At 45.1% G+C, this 23,705-nt stretch overlaps 1 protein-coding gene and 1 non-coding gene across 2 annotated transcripts; one reads left to right on the top strand and one right to left on the bottom strand.

The window, feature by feature from the left end:
- Positions 1–2,803: 2,803 nt before the first annotated feature.
- On the bottom strand, positions 2,804–17,187 carry ZNF599 (zinc finger protein 599). Its single transcript, XM_019423070.2, has 4 exons — positions 16,832–17,187; positions 14,020–14,146; positions 13,574–13,669; positions 2,804–5,257 (listed from the first exon to the last, which is right to left on the bottom strand). Exons 1-4 carry the CDS (start codon positions 16,847–16,849, stop codon positions 3,732–3,734), a joined length of 1,767 nt encoding a protein of 588 aa, XP_019278615.1. The 5' UTR covers positions 16,850–17,187; the 3' UTR covers positions 2,804–3,731.
- Positions 17,188–21,549: 4,362 nt separating this feature from the next.
- Positions 21,550–21,713, top strand: LOC128778131 (U1 spliceosomal RNA). Its single transcript, XR_008423500.1, has one exon. It is a non-coding gene; the product is annotated as a U1 spliceosomal RNA (small nuclear RNA).
- The last annotated feature ends 1,992 nt before the right edge of the window (positions 21,714–23,705 follow it).

Here is a 23,705-nt window from a genome sequence, read left to right on the forward strand (position 1 = left end):
GTTCAACCGACTGAGCCACCGAGGCACCCCTTTAGCTCAGTCTCCTTTAAACAAGGCTCTGGAGGGTGACTGGATGGCCCTGGCCTTACAGAGGTGACTACCTGATTAGACAACAAAGGAGGAAGAGAGTCAGTGTGTGTCCAGGAGGAGGGATCTTTAGCATTCCCGAGTGGACAGACACTATGAGGCACACGCAGAGAGCAGCGGCTCCTTCGGAGAGTCCCCCCGGGGCCACCAGAGAGGAGCACTGAGGTTGCCCGATCCGATACCACCCATTTGGCAAAGGCCCGGATCCAGGCAGAAATGCCTGGGGAAAGGGCCAAGGAGAGGTGCAGGGTGATCTCAGCCGGATGAGAAGCACATGTGTGGGAGGGTGGGGGCACAGGGCAAGAGAGAAGCTTGCTGGGGCAGTTGCCCATGAAGGACGATTTGTGTGCTGTTGGGAGTGTGGTATGAAATGTGGAGGGCTCTCCTGGCTCCGCGCTCCTCCATGGCAAAATGTGCACCGTTCGGCCTGAGGCTTGTGGCGCAGCACTGGAACCTGGGACAGAAAAGCACACCGGCTAAGCCCACACCCGCAAAGGGCATGAGGAAAAGTTGCCAAAGGCAAAGGGCAGGGCCCAGAGACCGAATCCCGGCAGGACTTTCTAGCATTTCCTGACCTCCCACCACTGGGTGCAGTTCCAGACGGGCCTGGCAGTTTGGCGAGACTGTTAAAGACTCTAAATTCCAAGAGCCCACAGGACTGCCACCTCGGTGCCTAACTGGAGGGCAGAGGCAGAGGCAACCTGTGGTTGGGAGTCAGCCAGCCCATTCCCCTACGGTCACCAGAGGACAGAGCCTGCTCAGGGCCACAGCAGGGGAGCATCCTAGATCTTGCCGAGAAGGCTGTGACGTGCCTGAAAGAAAATGCATATGTTAGATAGATGGGCTTCATTCAGTCATGAGTCATACTGCTATTAACTCTGAGTTCACTGTTAATGAATCAACAGTCTAGCACATCCAAAAGGAGGAAGAAACTCACTGGTCTGTAGATGAAGCCACTCAAGAAAGTGTTAATAGTAACTTGTATAGTGTGTGGTGAAGCAATGAGATGTGAAAGCAGCTGAAGTTGTGGATTTGTGAGATGAAGAAAAAAAAAAAGGATAGGAGAGCATTATTGTGAGCTGAAAGCCAAAACTGAGAGTCATGTTACCCAGATGGGGAAAATGTTAACACCCTGATCCACCAGTGCTAGTTGGCTTGCACATTTCAAGAGGCAATACATTATAAACAGTGTTAAGGCAGGTCCTGCAGATCAGGAAATGTTACAGGAAAAGCATTAGGTGGAAGAGTAGGTTTCAATGCCAACGAGACTGGCTTGTTTTACTAGGCTTTTGGCAAAGGAACGTATATAATGCAAATGGCCTCCAAATCACCAGTCTTCAAATTATTCAAGTATCGTGCAATCTTGCAGTTGTGTGTCAATACCAACAGCAACCAACTCTAAGTGCGAGCCCATAAAGGTGTAGAGAACTTCAAATCCACCAGAACTCAAAAGGAAACTCTGGTTCAGGAGTTCGGCATATGCCATACACCAGTCCGCTGCAGGTGGAACAAAAAAAATTTGAGAGAGGTCAGAAGCATTCTGGGATGCTTCCACAACTGCTCATCCAAGAAGCTATATTTACTGCTATCTCCAGGGCAAATACTTTGCCTCCAGGGTTGTGTTAATTTTGGAGAATGCCCATTGGCCCATTGTTACGAACTCGCAAATGCCCACCCCAACCTAGATGTTCTTTTCATGCCCCTAAACACTGTCATCCAACCTCTCAATCAGGACATGACATAAAAGATTCATGGTACGCCACATGAGGGAGCTTTATACTAAAGCTTACAACACCAACAAAGAAACATGGTGGTTACCATGATGGACTATTGCAGTCAGTCACTATGCGAACCGTCACTGGTTACTGTGTTGGCACAGTCTGGAGACTGTCCCAACAGCGGCACAGCTTGGACAGCTTGTCCCAACAGCTTGGCACAGTCAAGCAGACTACTTTCAGGAACTTGGGAAAATGGCAAAACTGCCTGGAAATTTTCCAAGGCTTTGAAGGTGTTACATAAAACATAAAGAACCGTGTCAAGTACATAATGCATATCACATGACAAGTGGAAAAACTCCCAATGACGTGAGGGAAGATGTGGAAGAAATACTGACAGAGAAGGTGGTAGAACCCACAAATAAAGACCCAGAAGAGATAGCCAAACAAGGCACTCAAGTCAGTGATGATGAGGATGGTGACGAAAATCACTCTACCACTGAATGAGTCGCTTTTCTCGCAGCAGCCATGTATCAGAAATTCTACTTTGGAAAAACGTTCCAGGACCTAAAAGAATGTGACCCAATGGTTGAATGAAGCCTCACGCAATTTATCAAGCCACTTCACAAAAGGAAACTGCTGATGTCAACAAATGACAAGAGTCAAATTCCTGAGGTAGAACTGACACCCCACACTCAGTCTTCCTCTTCTGCAGAATAAATAGCATCAACTATGCCAAGGTCAAGAGGTTTCTTCAGAGTGCACTGCTCTATCACCACATATCCAACAACTCTATCAAAATTAGTTTTAGTTTAATGTCAATCTTTGATTAATTTTAACCTTTTTTCTGGACTTTCTTCGCATGACTGTACAGTATAACACAGTGTAGGTGTTCACATTACTGTTTACTGTGTTTATTGTGTGTGAATACTAAATTATGTATACTTTCTGTGTGTATCACTGAGTTAAAGCAGTATAGTAACAGAATAAGTTACACAAAATGATGTAATTGAAATATTTTTATTATAAGGAAATACTGCATATAATTTATTTCTAAGGAACATGTATTAAATAAATGTCTTTTAAACAGAAAAAAAAAATTCCATAATGGGTTACGCATTGATTGGTTGATGAAAATGTGAACAGAGGCTCACAGGAACCTAGGAGCTATGGCTCAGTATTCACCAATTCAGTGTTTGTGATCAATGTATAGAATACAACTACAATGAATAACAAGAATTGACTCTGTGCGTGTGTGTGCATGTGCGTATTTAAGTATTTCACGACCCAGGCCTCTACATCTCTCACAAACATTTATGCTCAAGGGTAAAAATCACAATGTTTTCAAATAAAGAAAATTTAAAAAAAAAACAAAAGCTGGCAGCAGAGCTGCCTTCAATGGTCCAACTCTCCTGACTACGGGTATATAATAAACACATAAAGGAGATGAGGTATTTTTCATCTCTCATCCCCCCCATATCCCCACCACCCCCCCGATGACAAATTATCACAAGCTTGGCAGGGAAATTAGAAGCCATACACGCATTTTGTTTTCCTTTCTTTTCTACATCTCCTTCACTATGTCTCATTGTACTTTTAAGATACTTTTGATATGGTTCTGTAGTATAAACATGGGAAGAATTCTTGACATTTTTCCTAAATGCATAACCACTGGGTCTCTCTTCTGGATCAATCTCAGGGGTAGTTAAAGCTCTAGGCTTGGTCAATTTCTAAGACGACCTTTGAGAGGACCTGCCACAAAGAAACTTTCACAGGGATGACAATTATGATGTTTCTCTTCAGTATGGATTATCAGATAGTAAAATACTTCTCTGGCCAAAATGTTTTCCTGAATAGTTATATTCAAAAGAAAAGGTATTTCACCAGTACGAGTTCCTTAAAATTGAAGTAAATGACTTGCAAAGGCCTTTACACTCTGGTATGAATTTTTCGATGGTGAGTAAAGGATGAACTATGGCTGAAGGTTTTTCCACACACACCACATTCAAAGGGTTTCTCTCCAGTGTGAGTTCTCGTGTGTTGAGTTAAGGCAAAGTTGTCACAGAAGGCCTTGTTACAGTCTTTGCATTCATATGGTTTTTCTCCAGTGTGGATCCTATTATGACGAACAAAATTTGCCGGTTGGGTAAAGGCCTTCCCGCATTCTCTGCATACATAGGGCTTTTCGCCAGTGTGAATCCTCATGTGTCGAGTAAAGGAAGAACTATAGTAAAAAGCTTTTGCACACTGTTTACACTCCAAGGGTTTTTCTCCAGTGTGGGTTCTATTATGTCGGATAAAAACCGAGTGGTGTGTAAAGGCCTTTCCACACTCACTGCATTCATAGGGCCTCTCACCAGTGTGAATCCTCATGTGCTGAATTAAAGAAGAGCTGTCACAAAAGGCTTTCCCACATTCCTTGCATTGAAAGGGCTTCTCTCCAGTATGAGTCCTCTTATGCCGGACAAAAGTGGAGCGGTGAGTGAAGGCCTTTCCACATTCACTGCACGCATAGGGTTTCTCTCCAGTGTGAATCCTCATGTGTTGAATAAAGGATGAGTTGAGGCAAAAAGCTTTTCCACATTCTTTGCACAGAAAGGGTTTTTCTCCTGTGTGGGTCATATTATGCTGGATAAAAGTGGAGCGGTGAGTAAAGGCCTTTCCACATTCACTGCACTCATAGAGTTTCTTTCCAGTGTGAATCCTCATGTGTTGAGCAAAGGAAGAGCTGTAGTAGAAAGCTTTCCCACATTCTTTGCACAAAAAGGGCTTTTCTCTAGTGTGCGTCATATTATGCTGGATAAAAGAGGAGCGGTGGGTGAAAGCTTTACCGCATTCTTTGCACTCATAGGGCTTATCTCCAGTGTGAATGCGCTGGTGCTCTGTGAGGTGAGACCTGCGTTTGAAGGCCTTCCCACACTCCACACACTTGTATGGTTTTTCCCCCGTATGAAACCTCATATGTCGAATGAAGTCGGCCATATAACGACAGGCTTTCCCACATTCACTGCATTTATAGGGCTTCACTCCAGCGTGAATCTGTTGATGCCGAACAAGGGCCCAATTCTTGCTAAACCCTTTCCCACATTCTTTGCATTTATACAGGTTATTCCTTGCATCGGTCACAGGGTCTTTTCTGGGTCCTTGGCCATCATGTTCATGTAGATCATCTTGTATAGTGACTCGCTCCTGTAAAATGGTTAAACACAAACTATCATCTGTCTCCAAATCATCATGTTTATGGCTCAACTTCCTAGGGCATGTCTCCTCGTGGGGGTCTGTTCCTGGCCTCAAGTTTCCTTCCTGCATTTCTGATAGCTTTTCCCGATCCCTGGCTTGCCCCAACCTGGAATCCCTCGAGGCTCCCTGTGTCATTTGGTCCTCAAAAGGGGCTTCCTCAGTGAAGGCCAGCTGAGAAGCAGTAAACTCTGTGGTCTCAGGTTTTGCTTTTTCACCTGAAGGAAATCCAATACAGAAAGGTGTCTATTAGCGATGGCGATGCAGAGCAAATAAAATCACCATCTGAGTGGAAGAATGAAGATGAAATCGAATCCTTCTGACGCCCGTAGCATTTACACAGCTATCGCGCTCAGGTTTACAATTTCTTTCTTTGCTAACCCACGCACTCGTGACATCTTTAAAAGCTAACCCAGGAAGAAACACTTGGGCACGGCATAGAGAATGCGGAGTGGAGACAACTCCTCACTCCCCAGAACGGAGGAGGGTGGGCAGAGCAATGACTACACTGTGTGTAACGACTGCGCCCTAGCACGTCATGGTATGACAGCACAGGGAAGGTACACATAACTTGGCCCACGTGGGAGGCAGAAAGAGATCAGTGGAGGCTACCCAGAAAAGGTTCTATGGGAGCTTATTTCCAGAGGAGAGCAGGGGCTCCCTGACGGAAATAGGAGAGAGACTGCAGTGGATGACAAAGCACAAGTGTGCAGTGTCTTGACAGAATGCTGAATGCCAGGCAAAGTGAGGAGGATGAGAGCACGATGAAGATGAGGATGGAGAGGCAGGTGGGGACAGAGGAGACACGAAAGCTCGCGGTTCTGGGCTGTGCGATAGTGGGGGATGGTGAGAAGCTAGCGGGTGGGCATACGGACTCGACTTTGTCTGGGTAAAGACTAGGTGAACAGATCCCAAATAGATATCATCTAGATGAAGAGAATTATAAATGTATCACATTAACGAAGATCTATGTGAAAAGGGAGATTAGTCATATAAAGTTCTCCTTAAATTCACCTACAAATTCTATACAACTTCAGATTAAGCGTTTAGCTTATAGAGTTTTTCAAGGATAGTGACAAGCTCATTGAGGAATTTATATAAAAGAACGAACACACCAGGATATCTCCACAGAAGAATAAAGCAGGGACATTTGCCCTTTGAGGAATTAGGATTATGATGATTAGATGCATCAAGGCAGTATGATGTAGGCATAGATTTAAGATAAACTGCCGAACTATCAAAGGAAAAAACAGAATTGAGAACTCAGAAATGTACGTATATACTTTGATATATGACAGAAGTAGCAGAGGGGCCAATGGGAAAAGGAGGGACTATTCAATAAACGGATCTAGAGAAATCATTTGCCATATGAAATTGCATTCTTAACCTCACACCGCATAAAAAACTAACTCCAGACTGATTAAGACCTTACTGTCAGAAGCTCAACATTAGCAGTTTTTAGTAAATAGTATAAATGAATATCTTTTAGATCTTGGGAAAGTGAAAGATTTCATAAGATACAAAAGCATTAACTGTAAAAGACAAGACTAGTCAAATTGACTAAATATAATTTTTTAAAAGGCAAACAAGGGTGTCTAAATATCAGATAAAGTAAATGAGAAGAAGAGGGTCATTATAGAATGATAAAAAGATCAAAACACCAGGAAGAGGTAACAATCCTAAAATGTATGCAACAAATATCAGAGCCTCAAATCAACCCAAAAACTGAGTTCAAAGGATAAATAAACAAAACCACAATTACAGGTGGGAAATTCAACACTCCACTTTTTCATCGCAGAAGATACATATTGGCCAATGAACACATAAAGAGGGGCCCCTGGGTGGCTCAGTTGGTTGGGTCTCCAGCTCTTGATTTTGGCTCACGTCGTGATCTTGTGGTTCATGGGATCGAGCCCCGTGTCGAGCTCTGTGCTGAAACAGAGCCTGCTTGGGATTCTCTCTCTCTCTCTCTCTCTCTCTCTCTGTGCCCCTCCCTGGAGCACACTCTGCCCCTCTCTCTCTCAAAAATGGATGAATGCACATTAAAGAAAAAAAAATATGAAGAGGTGATCAACTTTCTTGGATATGAGGAAAGGGCAAAAAGACCACAATGAGATACCATATATTTACCTGACTGAAAATAAGAACATGACAATATCAGGTGTTGGAAAGGATGTGGATCCATGAAATCGTTATTATAATGCAGGTAAAGAAACAGCAGGGCAGCATCTAGTAACGTTCTCCTTTTGCTTACCTGATAATAATCGAAAAATTCTAGCCCTTGGGAACACTACTAAGAGAAATTCCTACACATGCATGAGGATATAGTGTATGTGAATTTTCATGGCAGCACTCTGTGGGTGTGAAAAACTGGAAACAAGAAAATGCCCATGAAGATAAATGAATACACTGTGTTATATTCATGCAAATGACTACAGAAGAAAAAATAAGTGAACTATACCAACGTGCTGGGTGAGTCTTAGCAATATACTGTTGAATAAAAAGTACAAATCACATAAGACAATGTAAACTATGATATGCTTTTTATAACGTTCAAATAAAAAAGCAAAATATACATGAGTACAATGAAGTAATTTTTAAATTTGTTTTGAGAATGTCAGTTTATAATGGTATTATAAAAATGTGTGCATGGGATACACGGACCCCTATGTTTATACCAGCATTGTTTACAATAGCCAAGGTATGGAAGCATCCATCGACTGATGAATACATAAAGAAGATGAAATACACACACACACACACACACACACACACTGGAATACTCAGCCATAAAAAAGAGTGAAATCTTGCCATTTGCAACAACATGGATGGAACTAGAGAGTATAGTGCTAAATGAAATAAGTCACTCAGAGAAAGACATATACCATATGATTTTGCCCATATGTGGAATGGTAGAAACAAACGAGCAAAGGGAAAAAAAGAGACAGACAGAGACAAACCAGGAGACAGATTCTTAACTATAGAGCACAAACTGATGGTGACCAGATGGGAGGTGGGTGGGGGGATGGGTTAAATAGGTGATTGGGATTAAGGAGTGCACTTGTGGTGATGAGCACCAAATGATTAAGATAAGAGTGTAAAAACATATGTATATATCTTGCATTTATTTATTTATTTATGGTAAAATTTATATAAAATTTACCATTTTAAGATGAAACAATCTTTTTTTTTTAATTTTTTTTTTTAACATTTATTTTATTTTTGAGACAGAGACAGAGCATGAACGGGGGAGGGTCAGAGAGAGGGAGACACAGAATCTGAAACAGGCTCCAGGCTCTGGGCTGTCAGCACAGAGCCCGACGCGGGGCCTGAACCCACGGACCGCGAGATCATGACCTGAGCCGAAGTCGGCCGCTTAACCGACTGAACCACCCAGGCGCCCCAAAACAATCTTAAAATGTAATAGAATAATTAGATGAAGTGGAAACATTCCTTGAAATATTCAAATTACCAAAACTGACACAAGAAAAAACAGAATATATGAATAGCCCTATATTTACCCTCAAAGCAAATCTTGTTATGGACTGAATGTTTGTGTTCCCCCAAAATTCATGTGTTGAAGCCCTAACCTCCAATGTGAATTTGAAGATAGGGCCTTTGATAGAAGCAATTAAGGTTAAATGAGGTAATAAGCGTAGGGCCCTGATCTGATAGCATTAGTGTCCTTATAAGAAGAGACACAAGAGTATTCTCCCTCTTCTCCCAACCATCCCCAGCACACACACCACATCTGGAAAGACTATGGTCTCCCTTTGTCTTCTTATGAGGATACCAATCCCATCATGGGAGCTCCACCCTCATGATCTCATCTAAACCCAATCATCTCCCCAAATCCCGACCTCCTAATATCACTCTGGGGGTTAGGGTTCCATCATATGAATTCTGGGAGGACACATAAAATGTTCCTAACAGTGTTACATGAGAAAAATCATACAAATCAACTAGCCCAGCATATGGCAAATATTCAGTAAGGTGTAGACCACCATTTATTATCATTATTCTAGGTGTTACATTTGCCAGTCAGAATGTCAACAGTAATGCAAGAACATTTTCAGTACTGCAGTGCTGAGAAACACTACTGAGTCTCAAAGAGTAAAGGGGAAGATGCCACCTGCTCCCCAGTACGCACCGCAGTGAGGACTACTGGGAATGTGAAATGGTGCAGTCCCTTTGAAACTGTTTGGTGGTTTCTACTGAAGCTGATCATACACCTAGACCATGATCCAGCCAGTCCACTTATTTGCATATTCCCAACAGAAACGTGTGCCATATCCAACAAAAATATCAAGAATATTCGTAGCTGTGTTCCTCACAATATTCCAAAAAATGGAGCCCAAGCCAAATAACGGTAAAATGGGTAAATGGAATCTATTCATTCACTGAGACACGGCACAGTAAGAAATAACTCCAAATTTGCAACCGTATGACAGACTTCGGAGCAACAATGATTATCAAAAGAAGACACACAGAACAGTATCATGTATTGTGGGGATCCATTTATAAGTCTTCAAAACTCATCTACAGTCACTGGGTTGAATGCCCATTATTTTTGTAGAAGGAGATATTAACAAGGAGGGAGCACAAGAAGCCTGTGAGGCACTGGAAATACTGTATTTTTTTGACCTGTGTGGTGGTACTCGGGTTTATATGAGTAAAACTTCAGGAAGATGAACCTTTAAGACTTGTACATTCACTATGTGTAAGTTACACTTTAGTACAGCAATTAAAGAAAATATTAAAAAATAGTAAAGGGGAGGCCTAGACATCCTGTGTAGATGTCTCTTCAGAGAATGAGAAAACTCCTCCCGGAAGCTTGGTTGTTCGGGTGAAAGAGAGTCATCAACATTTAGATGCTGTTGGAGAGCCAAGAGCAATTTTTTTTCATGTTTCCCCCAGGGTCAGAAACTTCACTGTGTTTTCTGAGAGAAGATGAATTAGGTGAGAAGGCGAAGATACAGAAGAGGCAAGAAATAAGATGAAGACTCAAGGTCCCTGATGCAGCAGACTCTTGTTTGGCTTCCTGTAATTCCTAACTTGTGATGCTTACAACCTATTACGATCCCTCTAGCTAAATGCTACAGGGCCTTGATTTTGCTTCTAAAGAACAGAATATGGCATTTGTAACAATGCGGATGGAACTAGAGTGTATTATGCCAAGAGAAATAAGTCAGCCAGAGAAAGGCAAATATCATATGATCTCACTCATATGTGGAATTTAAGAAACAAAACAGATAACCATAGGGGAAGGGAAGGAAAAACAAGATAAAAACAGAGAGGGAAGCAAACCATAAGAGACCCTTAAATACAGAGAACAATCTGAGGTTGGGGGGTGGGTGGATGGGCTAAATGGGTCCGCACTAATGAGGACCTTTCTTGGGATGAGCACTGGGTGTTCTATGTAAGTGATGAATCACTAAATTCTATTCCTGAAACCAATATTACACTATATGTTAACTAACTTCAATTTAAATGAAAAAGAATAGAATATGCAAAATGACGGAATGTAAGAGATGAGGTTTTGTGTCCCATCCATCTTGCTGGAGTCTCTCCCACCATCACTTGATCTGAAGAAGGAAGCTGACATGTTGTGAGGTGCCTATGACTGTGGCTTGTGCCGACCCCAAGTTGTGCCTGGACCTCCGACCCACGGAAGGAAAAGAGTAAATGAGTGATATTTTAACCTGCTATGTTTGTGGTAATGTTGCCACATGGCCATAGATAACACACCTGAAAAGGCAGGTGAAGGTGGGATCTAGATCCACGCTGTAGATAAGAACTCTGCTGCAGAGGTGAGTCTGTAAGGGTGAAAGAGCAGGAAAACCAAGCACGTAGCCTCTATTCTCAGTGTGAAGTAGGCCACAATGCTGAGTTATCAGTAACGAGGCAGGTGGTGATATCTGGAAGAAGGGGAGTGGTTGGAAGCAGACGGAAGACACAGAGCAGACCAGAGGCACACAGCAGATCCGGGGAGACCAGTTAGACTTCTGTTAGAGTCATGCAGGCAGGAGACGACTACAGCTTGGACTAGGGTGCTGATGCAGAACTGACAGAGTTGGTGAAGGTGACAGATTCAGGAGACATGGATGATGAAACGTGATCAACATTCAGGAATGGCTGGATAGAGGGTATGAAGAAGGTAGAGGTGTCGCGGGGTCTACTTTTGCTGCTGGCTTTCGTGACTTATTCGACGGTAAGACCGTTAATTGAAAATTGGGAGATGGGAGGCGTGGGCCAAATCGTGAGGTCCCTTTTAGGATGAGAGTGTGAAGTACCTCTGGAACATTCAAGTGAAGATGTGGAACTGCAGAGGGGGGTGAAGATGTGAGATAGATTCTAGGGGTGAGGGGGGGGTGGCCAGATACTCACTGCCTGAGCAGCCAGAAGGAACACGAGAGGAGAGAGATCATGAACCGGCATTGGCACCTCTCTGTCCACGTGATGGGTCCAGCTGCCCTGAGCAGCTCAGATGTGGGGTTGACAAGGCGAATGTCTCCCTGAAGTTTTGTAAGACAGGAGGGCAAGAAGACAACAAGGCTAGGGATTGTTTCTGAATATGTTTCACAAATGGACAGACGGATGCATGCACGGATGCACTGAGGAATAAATGAATGAATAGGGAAGGTGGAAAAGGGAGGGATGCAAGGTACAGCTGGAGGTAGTAATCTGCAGCAAAAGAAAGGACTATCTTTTCTGAATTCGGAAGGGAGTCTGAGATAACATTATTCATTATGACTAATAATGCACGAATATTACTCACCTGTAACCTTTCTTACTTTGTCACTTACTTTGGGTCAGGCAGTGAATAAACTTGTTAATTACAAGTTTCCCGCTATCTAATTACATTTCCAAACGATCCAATGATGCAGAAACTATCATTACTGTGTTTTCTAATGTAGGCTAGTTTAGCAGACCGAGTGTATGTTCATCATATTGCTGGCCCCTTCCTCTTGGGCACAAAGCTGAACCACATTTCCCAGTCTGATGCAACATGTAGCCTAATACCCAGCTCTTGTCAATGGAATGTGAATGGAAGTGAAGTATGTGTGCAGGCGGATATGCCTACAGATCTTCCTCAACATAGGATGGGGTTATGTCCCAATAAACCCATCAAAATGCCTTTCATATACCTAACCTACCACACATCATAGCTTAGCCTGGACGACCTTAAACATGCTCGGTACACTTACATTACCCTACAGTTGGGCAAAATCATCAAAAGGAAAGACTGTTTTCCAATAAAGCGTTGAATATCTTGTGCAATTTATTGAATATTATACTGAACGGGAAAAACAGAATGGTTGTGGGGCGCCTGGATGGCTCAGTCAGTTAAGTGTCCGACTAGCTCAGGTCCCGATCTTGCGGTTTAGGAGTTCAAGCTCCACGCTGGGCTCTGTACTGACACCTCAGAGCCTGGAGCCTGCTTCAGATTCTGTGTCTCCCTCTTTCTCTGCCCCTCCCCTGCTCACACTCTGGCGCTCTCTCTCTCTCAAGAATAGATACACATTAAAAAAAAATTTTTAGGGGCGCCTGGGTGGCGCAGTCGGTTAAGCGTCCGACTTCGGCCAGGTCACGATCTCGCGGTCCGTGAGTTCGAGCCCCGCGTCAGGCTCTGGGCTGATGGCTCGGAGCCTGGAGCCTGTTTCTGATTCTGTGTCTCCCTCTCTCTGCCCCTCCCCCGTTCATGCTCTGTCTCTCTCTGTCCCAAAAATAAATTAAAAAAAAAAAAAAAAATTTTTTAAGCCAGAATGGCTGTAAGTGTACTGGTTGTTTACCTGCAGGATTGCATGGCTAACTGGGAGGTGCAGCTCACTGCACTGCCCAGCATCGGGAGACACTACCCTGCTGCAGTATCACCAGCCCAGGAAAAGATCCAAACTCAAAATTCCAAGTCCAGTTTCTACTGCATGTGTACCACTTTCACACCATTTTGAAGGGGAAAAATCCTAATTTGCACCACTGCAAGGTGGAGGCCGTCTGTCCTCTCCTTCTCTCCTATTCCCCTTGGCGAGTTGGACGGTGCCAGGGCAACCTTATAGCCCCATACCGACAACAGAATGCACCTGGGTCCCCGAATACGTGGTACAGAGTTCCCCTGCTGATCCATATTAACCATGGCATGAATGAGAAAAAAACTCTTTTATCTGTTGACTCACCTAGATTTGGGAGTTTATCTTTTATAGCAGAGAATTAACTTAGCCTAACTTGTCTATCAAAGGTATAGTGAGGTCATGCAACTTCCCCAGGGTCAAACCAGAGGCTGGTGAGTGGCTAAGCATTTAAAGCCGTGTCTTACTCAGTATACTACATTCTAACCCTAATAAAGGCAGAGTGTGATGGGGAGGAAAGACAGGGGAAATACGGCTGGAGTACTCCATCATCAACCAAGACCCCAGGAAGGCCACAAGAAGCAGCTACCCATGGAATTTCAGAAACAGAGATTCCCCCGGTAATCTGTCAGTTGCCATGAAACCCATCTGCCATGACACCCACCTGCCAGATTCTCAGCCACCTACCTGTATAGGTGCTTTTGGAGATGCCTCTCTTCCCTGTCCAGAGTTCTTGCCCAGGCTCCAGTGGGTAGATCAGTTCTGGTTTGGGAACAGGATGTCCTGTGTATGGAAAAATAAATGGGGCATGGGTATATAGGTAAGGACAAAAGAAAAATTCTCAGGTATACAGGGTTCAATCTCATGAACCATGAGATCATGACCTGAGCCAAAATCAAGAGTCCATCCTTAACCGACGGAGCCACCCAAGCACCCCGGAGAACTATGCTTCTTATACAACAATCCCTGTCATAGACACAGGGATAATAATCAAAAGGTTAGACCAGAATTATGGTGAGGCTGTGAGGAGAGAGGAAGTTGGGTCCCAGAGGCCTTCTCAATCAGCCATGCTTAGAGAAAGAGGATGGAATGAAAGTCCATGGGTGTCACTCAGGAGAGTGATGAGGTCTTACCCAGTGAGACCAGGAGCCCACAGGTCTCCAGCATCACCTCCTGGTATAAGGTCCTCTGGGCCAGATCCAGTTGTCTCCATTCCTCCCCAGTGAAGGTCACAGCCACGTCTTCGAATGACACTAATGCCTGCAACGTCAAAGAGAGGTGGTGGGTGGCTGTCCATCTAATAAATGAGATGATAACCAATTGCTTGGCCACCAGCGAAAGTCCAGAAAGACCTGAGGCCTGAACCCCTGAGTAATTCCTGAGAACCTAGTTCTGTGCTGGGCTCAGGAGAGAGGCAGATGGTGCCTCTGACAGAATAAAAGGTGTGGGAGAGAAAAGCCTCCTGTGTAGGAAGCCACTGGAGAAAGACACAAACAATGCTAATCTCATATGGGTTGTGAGCAGCAGATCGAAAGTGCTCTGAGATGTTGGAAGAATGGGGAAAAATAACTCAAATAATGACAGTAGCAGCGGAGCCTTTCTGGTCCACACTGCTTGCCTGCATCTGAGGGCTTCAGATGCTGTGTTAAAGCAACCAAAAGCCCGTGGGTCTGGAGCTAGACTCCTGGAGTTTAAATCCAGTCTTGGGGGCACCTGGGTGGCTCCGTCAGTTGGGCGTCTGACTTCGGCTCGGGTCATGATCTCACGGTTCGTGGGTTCGAGCGCCGTGTCAGGCTCAGTGCTGACAGCTCGGAGCCTGGAGCCGGCTTCGGATCCTGGGGTCTCCCTCTCTCTCTGTTCCTCCCCTGCTCACGCTCTGTCTCTGTCTCTCTCTCAAAAATAAATAAACATTTAAAAAAATTTTTTTTTTTAAATCCAGTCTTGTGAACCAACACATGCTAACTTCTTTCAGCCTCGATTTCTCTATCAATACAGTAATAGTTTATGCTTCATCAGGCTGGTGTGGGAATTAGAATGTTCTAAAAGCAAACACTGCAAGAGTCCAGCACGTGCAGTGCTCCATGGATTTGTGAATTTCTTAACTGTTTCACAGCCCACGAGGTAAGCGCCATCTTCTCCGTTTTTCAACCAGCAAACTGAGGCTCAAGCCAAGTCAACCAGAGTTGTCATGCCTAATGAGACGGGGCAAGATTTGAACCCAGGTCCCTCTGGTCCAGCCATGGTGGGGAGGTTAGATTTAATCTAAGTATGAAAGAGTCCCAGAGGGAAAAATCTTTCTTTCTTTTTTTTAAGTTAATTTATGTATTTTGAGAGAGAGAGAGAGAGAGAGAGAGAGAGCACACATGCGTGAGTGTGATGGGCAGAGAGCAAGGGAGAGAGAGAATCCCAAGCAGGCTCTGCACTGTCAGCCCGGAGCCCAAATTGGGGCTCTGTCTCATGAACCGTGAGATCATGACTTGAACAGGAATCATGAGTCAGAGGCTTACCCAACTGAGCCTCCCAGGCGCCCCAAGGGAAAAACCTTTCACTCATCAATCACTTATTGGGCACCGGTGCAGGCCCAGCACTTTCTAGGCCTAGGGACAGAACAGACAACAGGACCTCACACTCCAGGGCTGGGGAAAGGTCCCCAACAAGAAACTAAATAAATGAGCCAGATCAAGTCACACGGCCCTAAGGGCTCCAAGAAGCAACAAAGGACAGTGAGGTGACTGAAAACATTAGGGGACTTATGTCCCCAAGGCAGGGCAACCCGGGAAGGCCCCCAGGGCAACCGGGGAAGGCTTCCCTGAGGGGTCACCGGAACAGGCTGAAGTGAAGTCGGGGAGCGGGCCAGGTAAGAAAAGATGAATAACTAAGCCAAGTGGTCGGAGGCAGGATGAGAGTAAACAGGGTGACGTGCTAGAGAGTAACTTAGGGCCTGTTGTGTGTTTACGTCCCAAGAGACACAGCATTCCTGGACACCGTCATTAATGAGAGTCACTTCACAAGCACAGGTTTTCCCCACGATCTGAAAGCAAAGTGTTCCCATGAAAACTTTTCTAAGCCAAAAGGGCAGTAAAGTGAAGAGTATCCCTCACTTTCTGCAAGTTCCCTTTACTGCCACTTTGCTTTTAAGAAAAACTTACATTCGCAACTCTTTTCACCAACCAAAAGAAATCCAAAGAGGATTTTTGTGTTTACCTTACTACTGTAGGTCTCTCCTAAAAGCCAGTGGCAAAATCCACACCTTGGGAAAGTGTAGGAACCTGTATAAGAAAATGTGTTCAACAGGAAAATGGATTCACCGCAAACCAACCTCACTTGTAATACACAGACGGCGCCTGCAGAGTTCAATCCGGTGACTGTCTTGTCTTCCCACCTGTCCAGGGACCTTCTACTGCTATCAGAAAAGCAGCAATTCAAAAAACGCGACTCCCCCCTTACCTCTGCTCTAGAGCTCCCATCCCCTACAGACCTGTGGCAGGGATGGGCCAGACTGTCCCCGGAGTGAGCCTAAGAGCAGAGCAGGGCCAGGGAAGTCCCTCTCAGAAGCGCATCCAGAGTGATGTTCTCTGGGTCATGCTGAGCACTGAAGGGCACACGTCACAAGTGTACCCTCTCTGATTCCCTCAACTGAGAAAAATCGTTAATACACGGTATTCCAATTTCAGATTCGACGGAATGGAGGCCAAGGGCAGTGAAAGGCAAGCTGAGGTCAGAGGCAGAAATGGGGGTCTCCCCTGACAACCCCTGGCCTGGATTCAGAACCCGGGGTTGGACGTAAGTAAGATCTGCTCCTCTCCCGCCCCCATTCCTCCAAGACTCCCAGATCCAAGAGCATTAAGAAGGAACGGCCAGGAGTCCCAGGATCTATATCACATTGAGTGGAACCGTGCGAACACCGACCGCAGCGCGCGTGGGCATGTGGGACCCACCACTCACCAGCGCCGGCGCCGCCATGGGGCCCACGGCCGAGCGAGACTTCGCGAAGCTGCGACTAACGCCCGTCCCAGCGGGCTCAGCCGACCCCTCGCCCCAGCCCTGGGCCGGGTGGTCTGGCACCTCGGTCTCCGCTGTGTAAACGCGCAACAAGGTCCAAGGGGCCGCCTGCGGGTACCGCAGGGACGAAGGGCTGGTGCCGAGGCGGGGGGGCAACCCCGTTACAGGTGGAGTCAGGGCTCAAATAGCTCAGTCTGGAAGCCCCTTCTGGGAAGCAGCCTCCCCCGGCGTTCCAATTACAAGCTCCGTTAAGCACACACCCGTTACAACCAAATGAGGTCCTAGAGAGGACGCCAGAAGTCCCGCCCACTCTGGGGCAGGAAACGCCCCTCTCCGCTCTCCGTCATTGGCTGAGCGCCCGCCTCTGACGTCAGAAACACTCCCTGCTGGGTAATGTAGTTTCTGACTGACTCTTAGTGATGGGGAGTGTACTTCCCATTCTCTGAGAAACGTGGTGTTTAAGTTCCAAAGACAGGGCTATGGCTTTTAAGAGGTTGAAGGAGAAGCACATAGAGTTCAGCAGCCCTTCAGCCATACATAAAAAACAGATCCAGAATCCAACCACTTCTCCCACTTCCATGGCCCCCATACTAGTCCAGCCACCACCAAAACTTACCTGGACTAGTGTAATAGCCTCATCCCTTGCCTTCCTGCCTCCTCCCTTACTCCCAGAATCTGTTCTCCACTCCGCAGCCAGAGAGGCCACATAACTTCACTGTTCCCATCACATTCAGGAACACATCCTACCTCTCAGGCTACCACTCCACACCCAACTCTTACTCTCCTGATCTGCCAGAAAGAAAAGAGAGCCGTGATTCTCTGAACATTCCCAGCTCAGCTTCACCAAGTATTTGGACACGCTGGTACCTTTGCCTGGGATAACTTTCCACTGGTTGCCAGACATAGGAACTGTTCCATATAAACTCAGGACCTTGGGCTTGGGGGTTCCATAAGCATGTTCCCAGCTGAGGTCAAAGAAGATGAGACTCTGCCTTCTAATTTCAGCTCAATGCTGTAAATAAGAGTCCTGTGAATGATATAATTACTGCCACATTTTTAGTGAGGTTGAGCTTTTAGTTGGCGATGTTGCTGTTTAAAATGGGCCGTAGACACAGTGCTCAAGTGCTGTCTGGTGTCCCAAAGCACAAGAAGGCTGTGATGTGCCTCATGGAGAAAACACATGTGTTAGATAAACTGTGTTCAGGCATGAGTTACAGAGCTGTCAGCTATGAGTTCAATGCTAATGAATCAACAATATATATTAAATAAAGTGTCTCTAAACAGAAACATATATAAAATGACATTAAACATTGATCTATTGATGAAAATGTTGTGCAGGGGCTTACAGGATCCTAACCCTCCAGTTCCCCTAGGAGCAGTGATTCCATATTCACTAATTCAGTGTTTGGGGTGACTTTACAGAACATAAGCTATGGCAGAAAATGCGAATAGACTGTAGCTGGTTTCCAGGGACTATTTAGGGGCACATGCAAAATGTACGTCGTATCATGTGTAGGCCAATGTTGGACAGTGCTGCAGAGAGAACAGTGGAGAATAGGTGAGAGATGGAGGCCAGACAGGTGGGGGACTCGACAGGGACCAGAAGTCAGAGTAAAAATGACAGGCTGGCAAATGGGGAAGCAAAGGTAGAAATGTGGTGTGGCTAGTGACTTTGATAGGGAAAAATCTGTTAGGAGATGGCCAACAAGGACTGATAGGGGAATTCCAGTCCCTGCCCGAAGACTCCTGTTCCGGGTTTTTCTTCCTACCCCGCTTGCCTCGCTCTCGAACAGGCTATAAATTGTCCCTGCTACTGATGCTCTGGGCTCACACCTCTGGAGAATGATCTCCTCTGAGCCCACCGGTGTAAAATAAACCTCCTGCCTTCCAAGATCTCCGAGTGCTGCTTGGTTCTTCCGCCCAGTGATCCAGACCACTGTCCGTTGCAACTTTGATATGAAACAAATGGTAAACATGGGGCAGTTTGCCAGTACATTTGAACTAAGCCTTAACATTATACCCTCCCCGGGTCCCCACTTAGCAGGACCTGGCCCACTGTGAACTTCCCTGGCTGCAGCTGTACTTGTGTCTGCCTGGCCAAGCGCTGGGGGCTTCCGCCTGACCCTGCACCAGTCGGGAAACTAAACGGGACCTGGAGGACACACAAGTCCTAAGGAAACATAGGGAAGGTGAACAACCTAGCACACACAGAACGTGGGAACTACAACTAACATAGAGAACTGTTGAGGAAGTATCTCTCAGACATAGCCTGGCAGTCCCTACAAGCATTGACCACGTCAGTGCCCAAATTCTTGGCACAGGCAGACCTCAGAAATATCAGGCAGAGGGAGGGGGAAGAACTTGGGGTAGAGAGGTGCCGCACATCCGACACAGTCACCTGACTAGAGAGAGGCCAAGCTGGGTGGGAATCATTGAGCAGACTGGAAGAGTTCTGACTCCTAAAACTTCTGCTGGGCTTCCAGGCAGCAGACAGCAGGGCTGCTTGGGAGAGGGAACAGTGGAAATAGCCTATCCCTGACACAACACTTAACATAGGGAATCTGGGAATGAAGCAGTCCTCATTCCCATGGTCTGACTGTGGGAAGGATAGAATAGTCTCTGGGTAAAAGGGGAAGTGAAGAGCCCAGGCCAGGATGGGGTGAAAGTGAGGGCCTTAGCAGGTGAGACTAAAAGGGCAAAGTTCTCCAGCATCATGTCATGGTAGAAGAGTCTCTGAGCCTCATCAAGAAACTCCCACTCTTCCTAGGAGAGGGACACAAACACATCCTCAAACATCACATGGTCCTGCCATGATGGAGACAAGCAAGCCAGTGGTCAGCCTCTCTCCTGAGGAACCCTCTCTCCTGAGGAACCCTCCACATGCACCCACTGCTCATGCTTCTGCCCAGATCCCCAAATCAGGAACATGGGCCGACTCAGGCCCAGGCACTCAGGCCGTCTCAGGCCCATGAGAGGTGCCCACTCTCTCATCATGGTGATATTGACAGCTGTGTCCAGCCCACAGCCTCAAGAGGCAGGGGGGAGATGGATGCCATCTGAGCTCTGGGCCGTCCCTTCCTGAAAAGAACTGAATTGCCAGGTCCGAGGTTGAAGATTTACCCCTATGCTTCCTTCTAAGAGTTTTGTAGTTTTACCTCATATATCAGATCTATGCTCCATTTTGAGTTGAACATTTTATACGGAGTCAGGTAAAGTTCCAACTTTATATCTTTCATGTAGATATCCAGTTGTCCCATCACCATTTGTTGAATAGACTATTCTTTCCCCATGGAATGGTCTTGGCCATCTCGTCAAAAAGCAATTGATCATATATATACATATATATATGTATATATATGGGTTCATTCTTGGACTCTCCTATTTTACTGCCAGTACCACACTGTTTTAATTACTATACATTTGTAGCAAGTTCTTTTTTTAAAAAAAAAAATTTTTAATGTTTATTTATTTTTGACAGAGAGACAGAGAGAGAGACAGAGCATGAGCAGGGGAGGGGCAGAGAGGGAGGGAAACAGAATCCGAAGCAGTCTCCAAGCTCCGAGCTGTGAGCTTCGAGCTTCCAGCACAGAGCCTGACGCAGGGCTCGAACTCACAGGCCGGGAGATCATGACCTGAGCCGAAGTTGGACGCTCAACCGACTGAGCCACCCAGGAACCCCCATTTGTAACAAGTTCTGAAATCAGGAAGTATGAGCCTTCCAACTTTGTTCTTCCTTTTCTAAGATTGTTTTGGCCATTCTTGGTTCCTTGAATTTCCATATGAATTTGAAAATCAGTTTGTCGATTTCTACAAAGAAACTAGCTGGGATTTTGATAGTTGAATCTGTAGATAAATTTAAGGAGTATTGCCCTCTTAACAACATGGTCACATGAGCATGGATGTCTTTCCATTTATTTAAGTCTTCTTTAGTTTCTTTCAGCATGTATGTGACTTTCCATATACAAGCTTTGGTTACATTTATTTCCAAGTATTTTATCCTTTTTGATGATTTTATAAATGAAATTGTTCTCTTAAATCCATTATGGGTTGTCCATTGTTGGTGTTACCAACACTCAAAATCAGTTGGTTGATTATGGGTTGATTTCTTTATTTCAGCAGCTTTTTAAGATGTTATCCTACTGCCTTGTGGTATCCATGATTTCCGATGGGAATTGGCTGTTGGTCTCAGTGAGAATCCCTTCTAGCTTTTGCACTGCTGGTGGGAATGGAAACTGGTGCAGCCACTCTGGAAAACAGGATGGAGGTTCCTCAAAAAAATTAAAAAAAAAAAAAAAATAGAACTACGCTACGACCCAGTAATTGCACTACTAGGTATTTGTCCAAGGGTTAGAGGTGTGCTGTTTCAAAGGGGCACATGCACCCCAGTGTTTATAGCAGCTATCAACATAGCCAAAGTATGGAAAGAGCCCAAATGTCCACTGATGAATGAATGGATAAAGAAGATGTGGTACACACACACACACACACACACACACACACACACACACAATGGAGTATTACTCAGCAATCAAAAAGAATGAAATCTTGCCATTTGCAACTACGTGGATGGAACTGGAGGGTATTATGCTAAGTGAAATTAGTCAGTCAGAGAAAGACAAATATCATATGACTTCAATCATATCCAGAGTTTAAGATACAAAACATTTACCTGGCAGGGGAGATACCATGATCACGAAAGTGGTTTTCCCAGGGCGAGGTCTACCCATTGCACTCAGAATGTGCCGACCCCTGTGATTTTCCTAAATGTGGGACGCTCGACTGCATAACTTGTGGTAGTTGGGGACTGTGTTTGTGCTTTCCCCTAAACAAAAAAAAATTTTTTTTAAAGATACAAAACAGATGAACATAAGGGAAGGGAAGCAAAAATAATATAAAAATGGGGGGGGGGGGCAAAACATAAGAGACTCCAAAAAATAGATAACAAACTAAGGGTGCTGGAGGGGTTGTGGGTGGGGGAGATGGGCTCAATGGGCAAGGGACATTAAAGAGGACACTCGCTGGAATGAGCACAGGGTGTTATATGTAGGTGATGAATCACTGGCTTCCACTCCTGAAATCATTATTGCACTATATGCTAACTAACTTGGGTGTAAATTAAAAAAAAAAAAAAAAAGAATCCCTTCTACATGATGAGCCACTCCTCTCTTGGCTTTCACAATTTCTGTGTTGGGTTTATGACAATTTCATTATAATGTTACTGGGTGTGGATCTCTTGAGCTTATCCCATTCGGAGATTTGTTGAGTTTTTTGGTGTTCAGATTCCTGTCTTTCTAAAGTCTGGGGAATATTCACCCATTTAAAAAATCTTTTTATTGATTTATTTTTCAGAGAGACAGAGACAGTGTGAGCAGGAGAGGGGCAGAGAGAGGGGGGAGAGAGAGAATCCGAAGCAGGCTGTGCACTGTCAGCCCAGAGCCCAACGTGGTGCTCGAACCCACAAAATCATGAGATCGTGACCTGAGCCAAAACCGAGAGTTGGACATTTAACTGACTGAGCCAACCAGGCGCCCCAATATTCAGCCTTTTTTCTTAGGATATTCTTTCTGCCTCCTCTCTCACTCTCTCTACTCTCCTTCTAGGATTCCCATTATGTTAGTATCTTTCATGTTGTCCCACAGATACACAAGGCTCTGTTCATTTTTCTTTGTTCCTTTTACTTTCTTCTCCTTAGCTTAATTTCAATGGACCTATCTCTAAGTTCACGGATCATTTCTTGTGTCTCCTCAAATCTGCTGTTGAAGCTCTCTGATGAAGTTTTAATTCTATTATTTATTGTGGGTGGTCACTGAAGTCTCTGTTTTATTAGCTTAATGGTCAGATAGCTATTTGATAGGGACTTCTTTAAATGCCTGGAGACAAAGACAAAAATATACTCTCCTATCCTTTATAAATTTCTTGGAGTAGGGCCTCTCCTTCACTGCTTAGTCATGCCTTTTACATTTCGGCCTTAGCCTTCATTTTCTTTATGTGGAGCCTAAAGATCATCAAGAGGTGAAACCCTGGGGTCTTTTCAGGTGTCTTCTAAGCACATACTTGCCCTGGGAATGTGCATGGCCTTCTAGATTCTCTGGTATATGTGGGAGCTTTTCAAAGCCCTTAGTCCTCCTCGTACCTCCTCCAACAGGCTTCTTCTAGACATTCTGGTCTGTCTACTGCTTCCAGTGTCTGTTATCCCAATCCCCTGGCACCAGTGGCTAGTATATGCTTTTAGTTGTTTTTGGCAAGTGCTGCTTGGAAGACTACTCCAGCCTTGAGAAAATTCCAAGGCTGCCAAAAGAAAAGCAAATAAACTCCTGTGTCGAACCCTCAGAGAGCTGCAGTTGGGTCAAAACGCACAACCACAATTCTCTGAGAATGGATCCATATGGCCCCCTTCATAGGAAAAACACCCATCCCCCTCTGTCAGTAGAAGCCAAGTTGACATGAACCAGAAAATGTTTCATTCCCAAAGTTTCCATTGTCTGAAGGATCCTAATGGAGAACAGCCAAGACCCGTTGGTTAAGAATATGGTCTATGGGTCTGAGGTTGTCTCTAGTGAGCAAACTCATGTTATAAAGAAAAAATGAGGGTGGAGTTTTTTAGGATGCCAGCTTTCTTTTTTTTTTTTTAATTTTTAATGTTTATGTTTGAAAGACAGAGAGACAGAGAGACATAGCATGAGCAGGGGAGGGGCAGAGAGAAAGGGAGACAGATTCCAAAGCAGGCTCCAGGCTCTAAGCTGTCAGCACAGAGCCCAACGCAGGGTTCGAACTCATGAACCGAGAGATCATGACCGGAGCCAAAGTGGGATGTGTA

The sequence above is a fragment of the Panthera pardus genome, unplaced genomic scaffold (genome assembly GCF_024362965.1).
Source record: "Panthera pardus isolate Hobbes unplaced genomic scaffold, ASM2436296v1 HiC_scaffold_18, whole genome shotgun sequence".
Classification (NCBI taxonomy): Eukaryota; Metazoa; Chordata; class Mammalia; order Carnivora; family Felidae; genus Panthera; species Panthera pardus.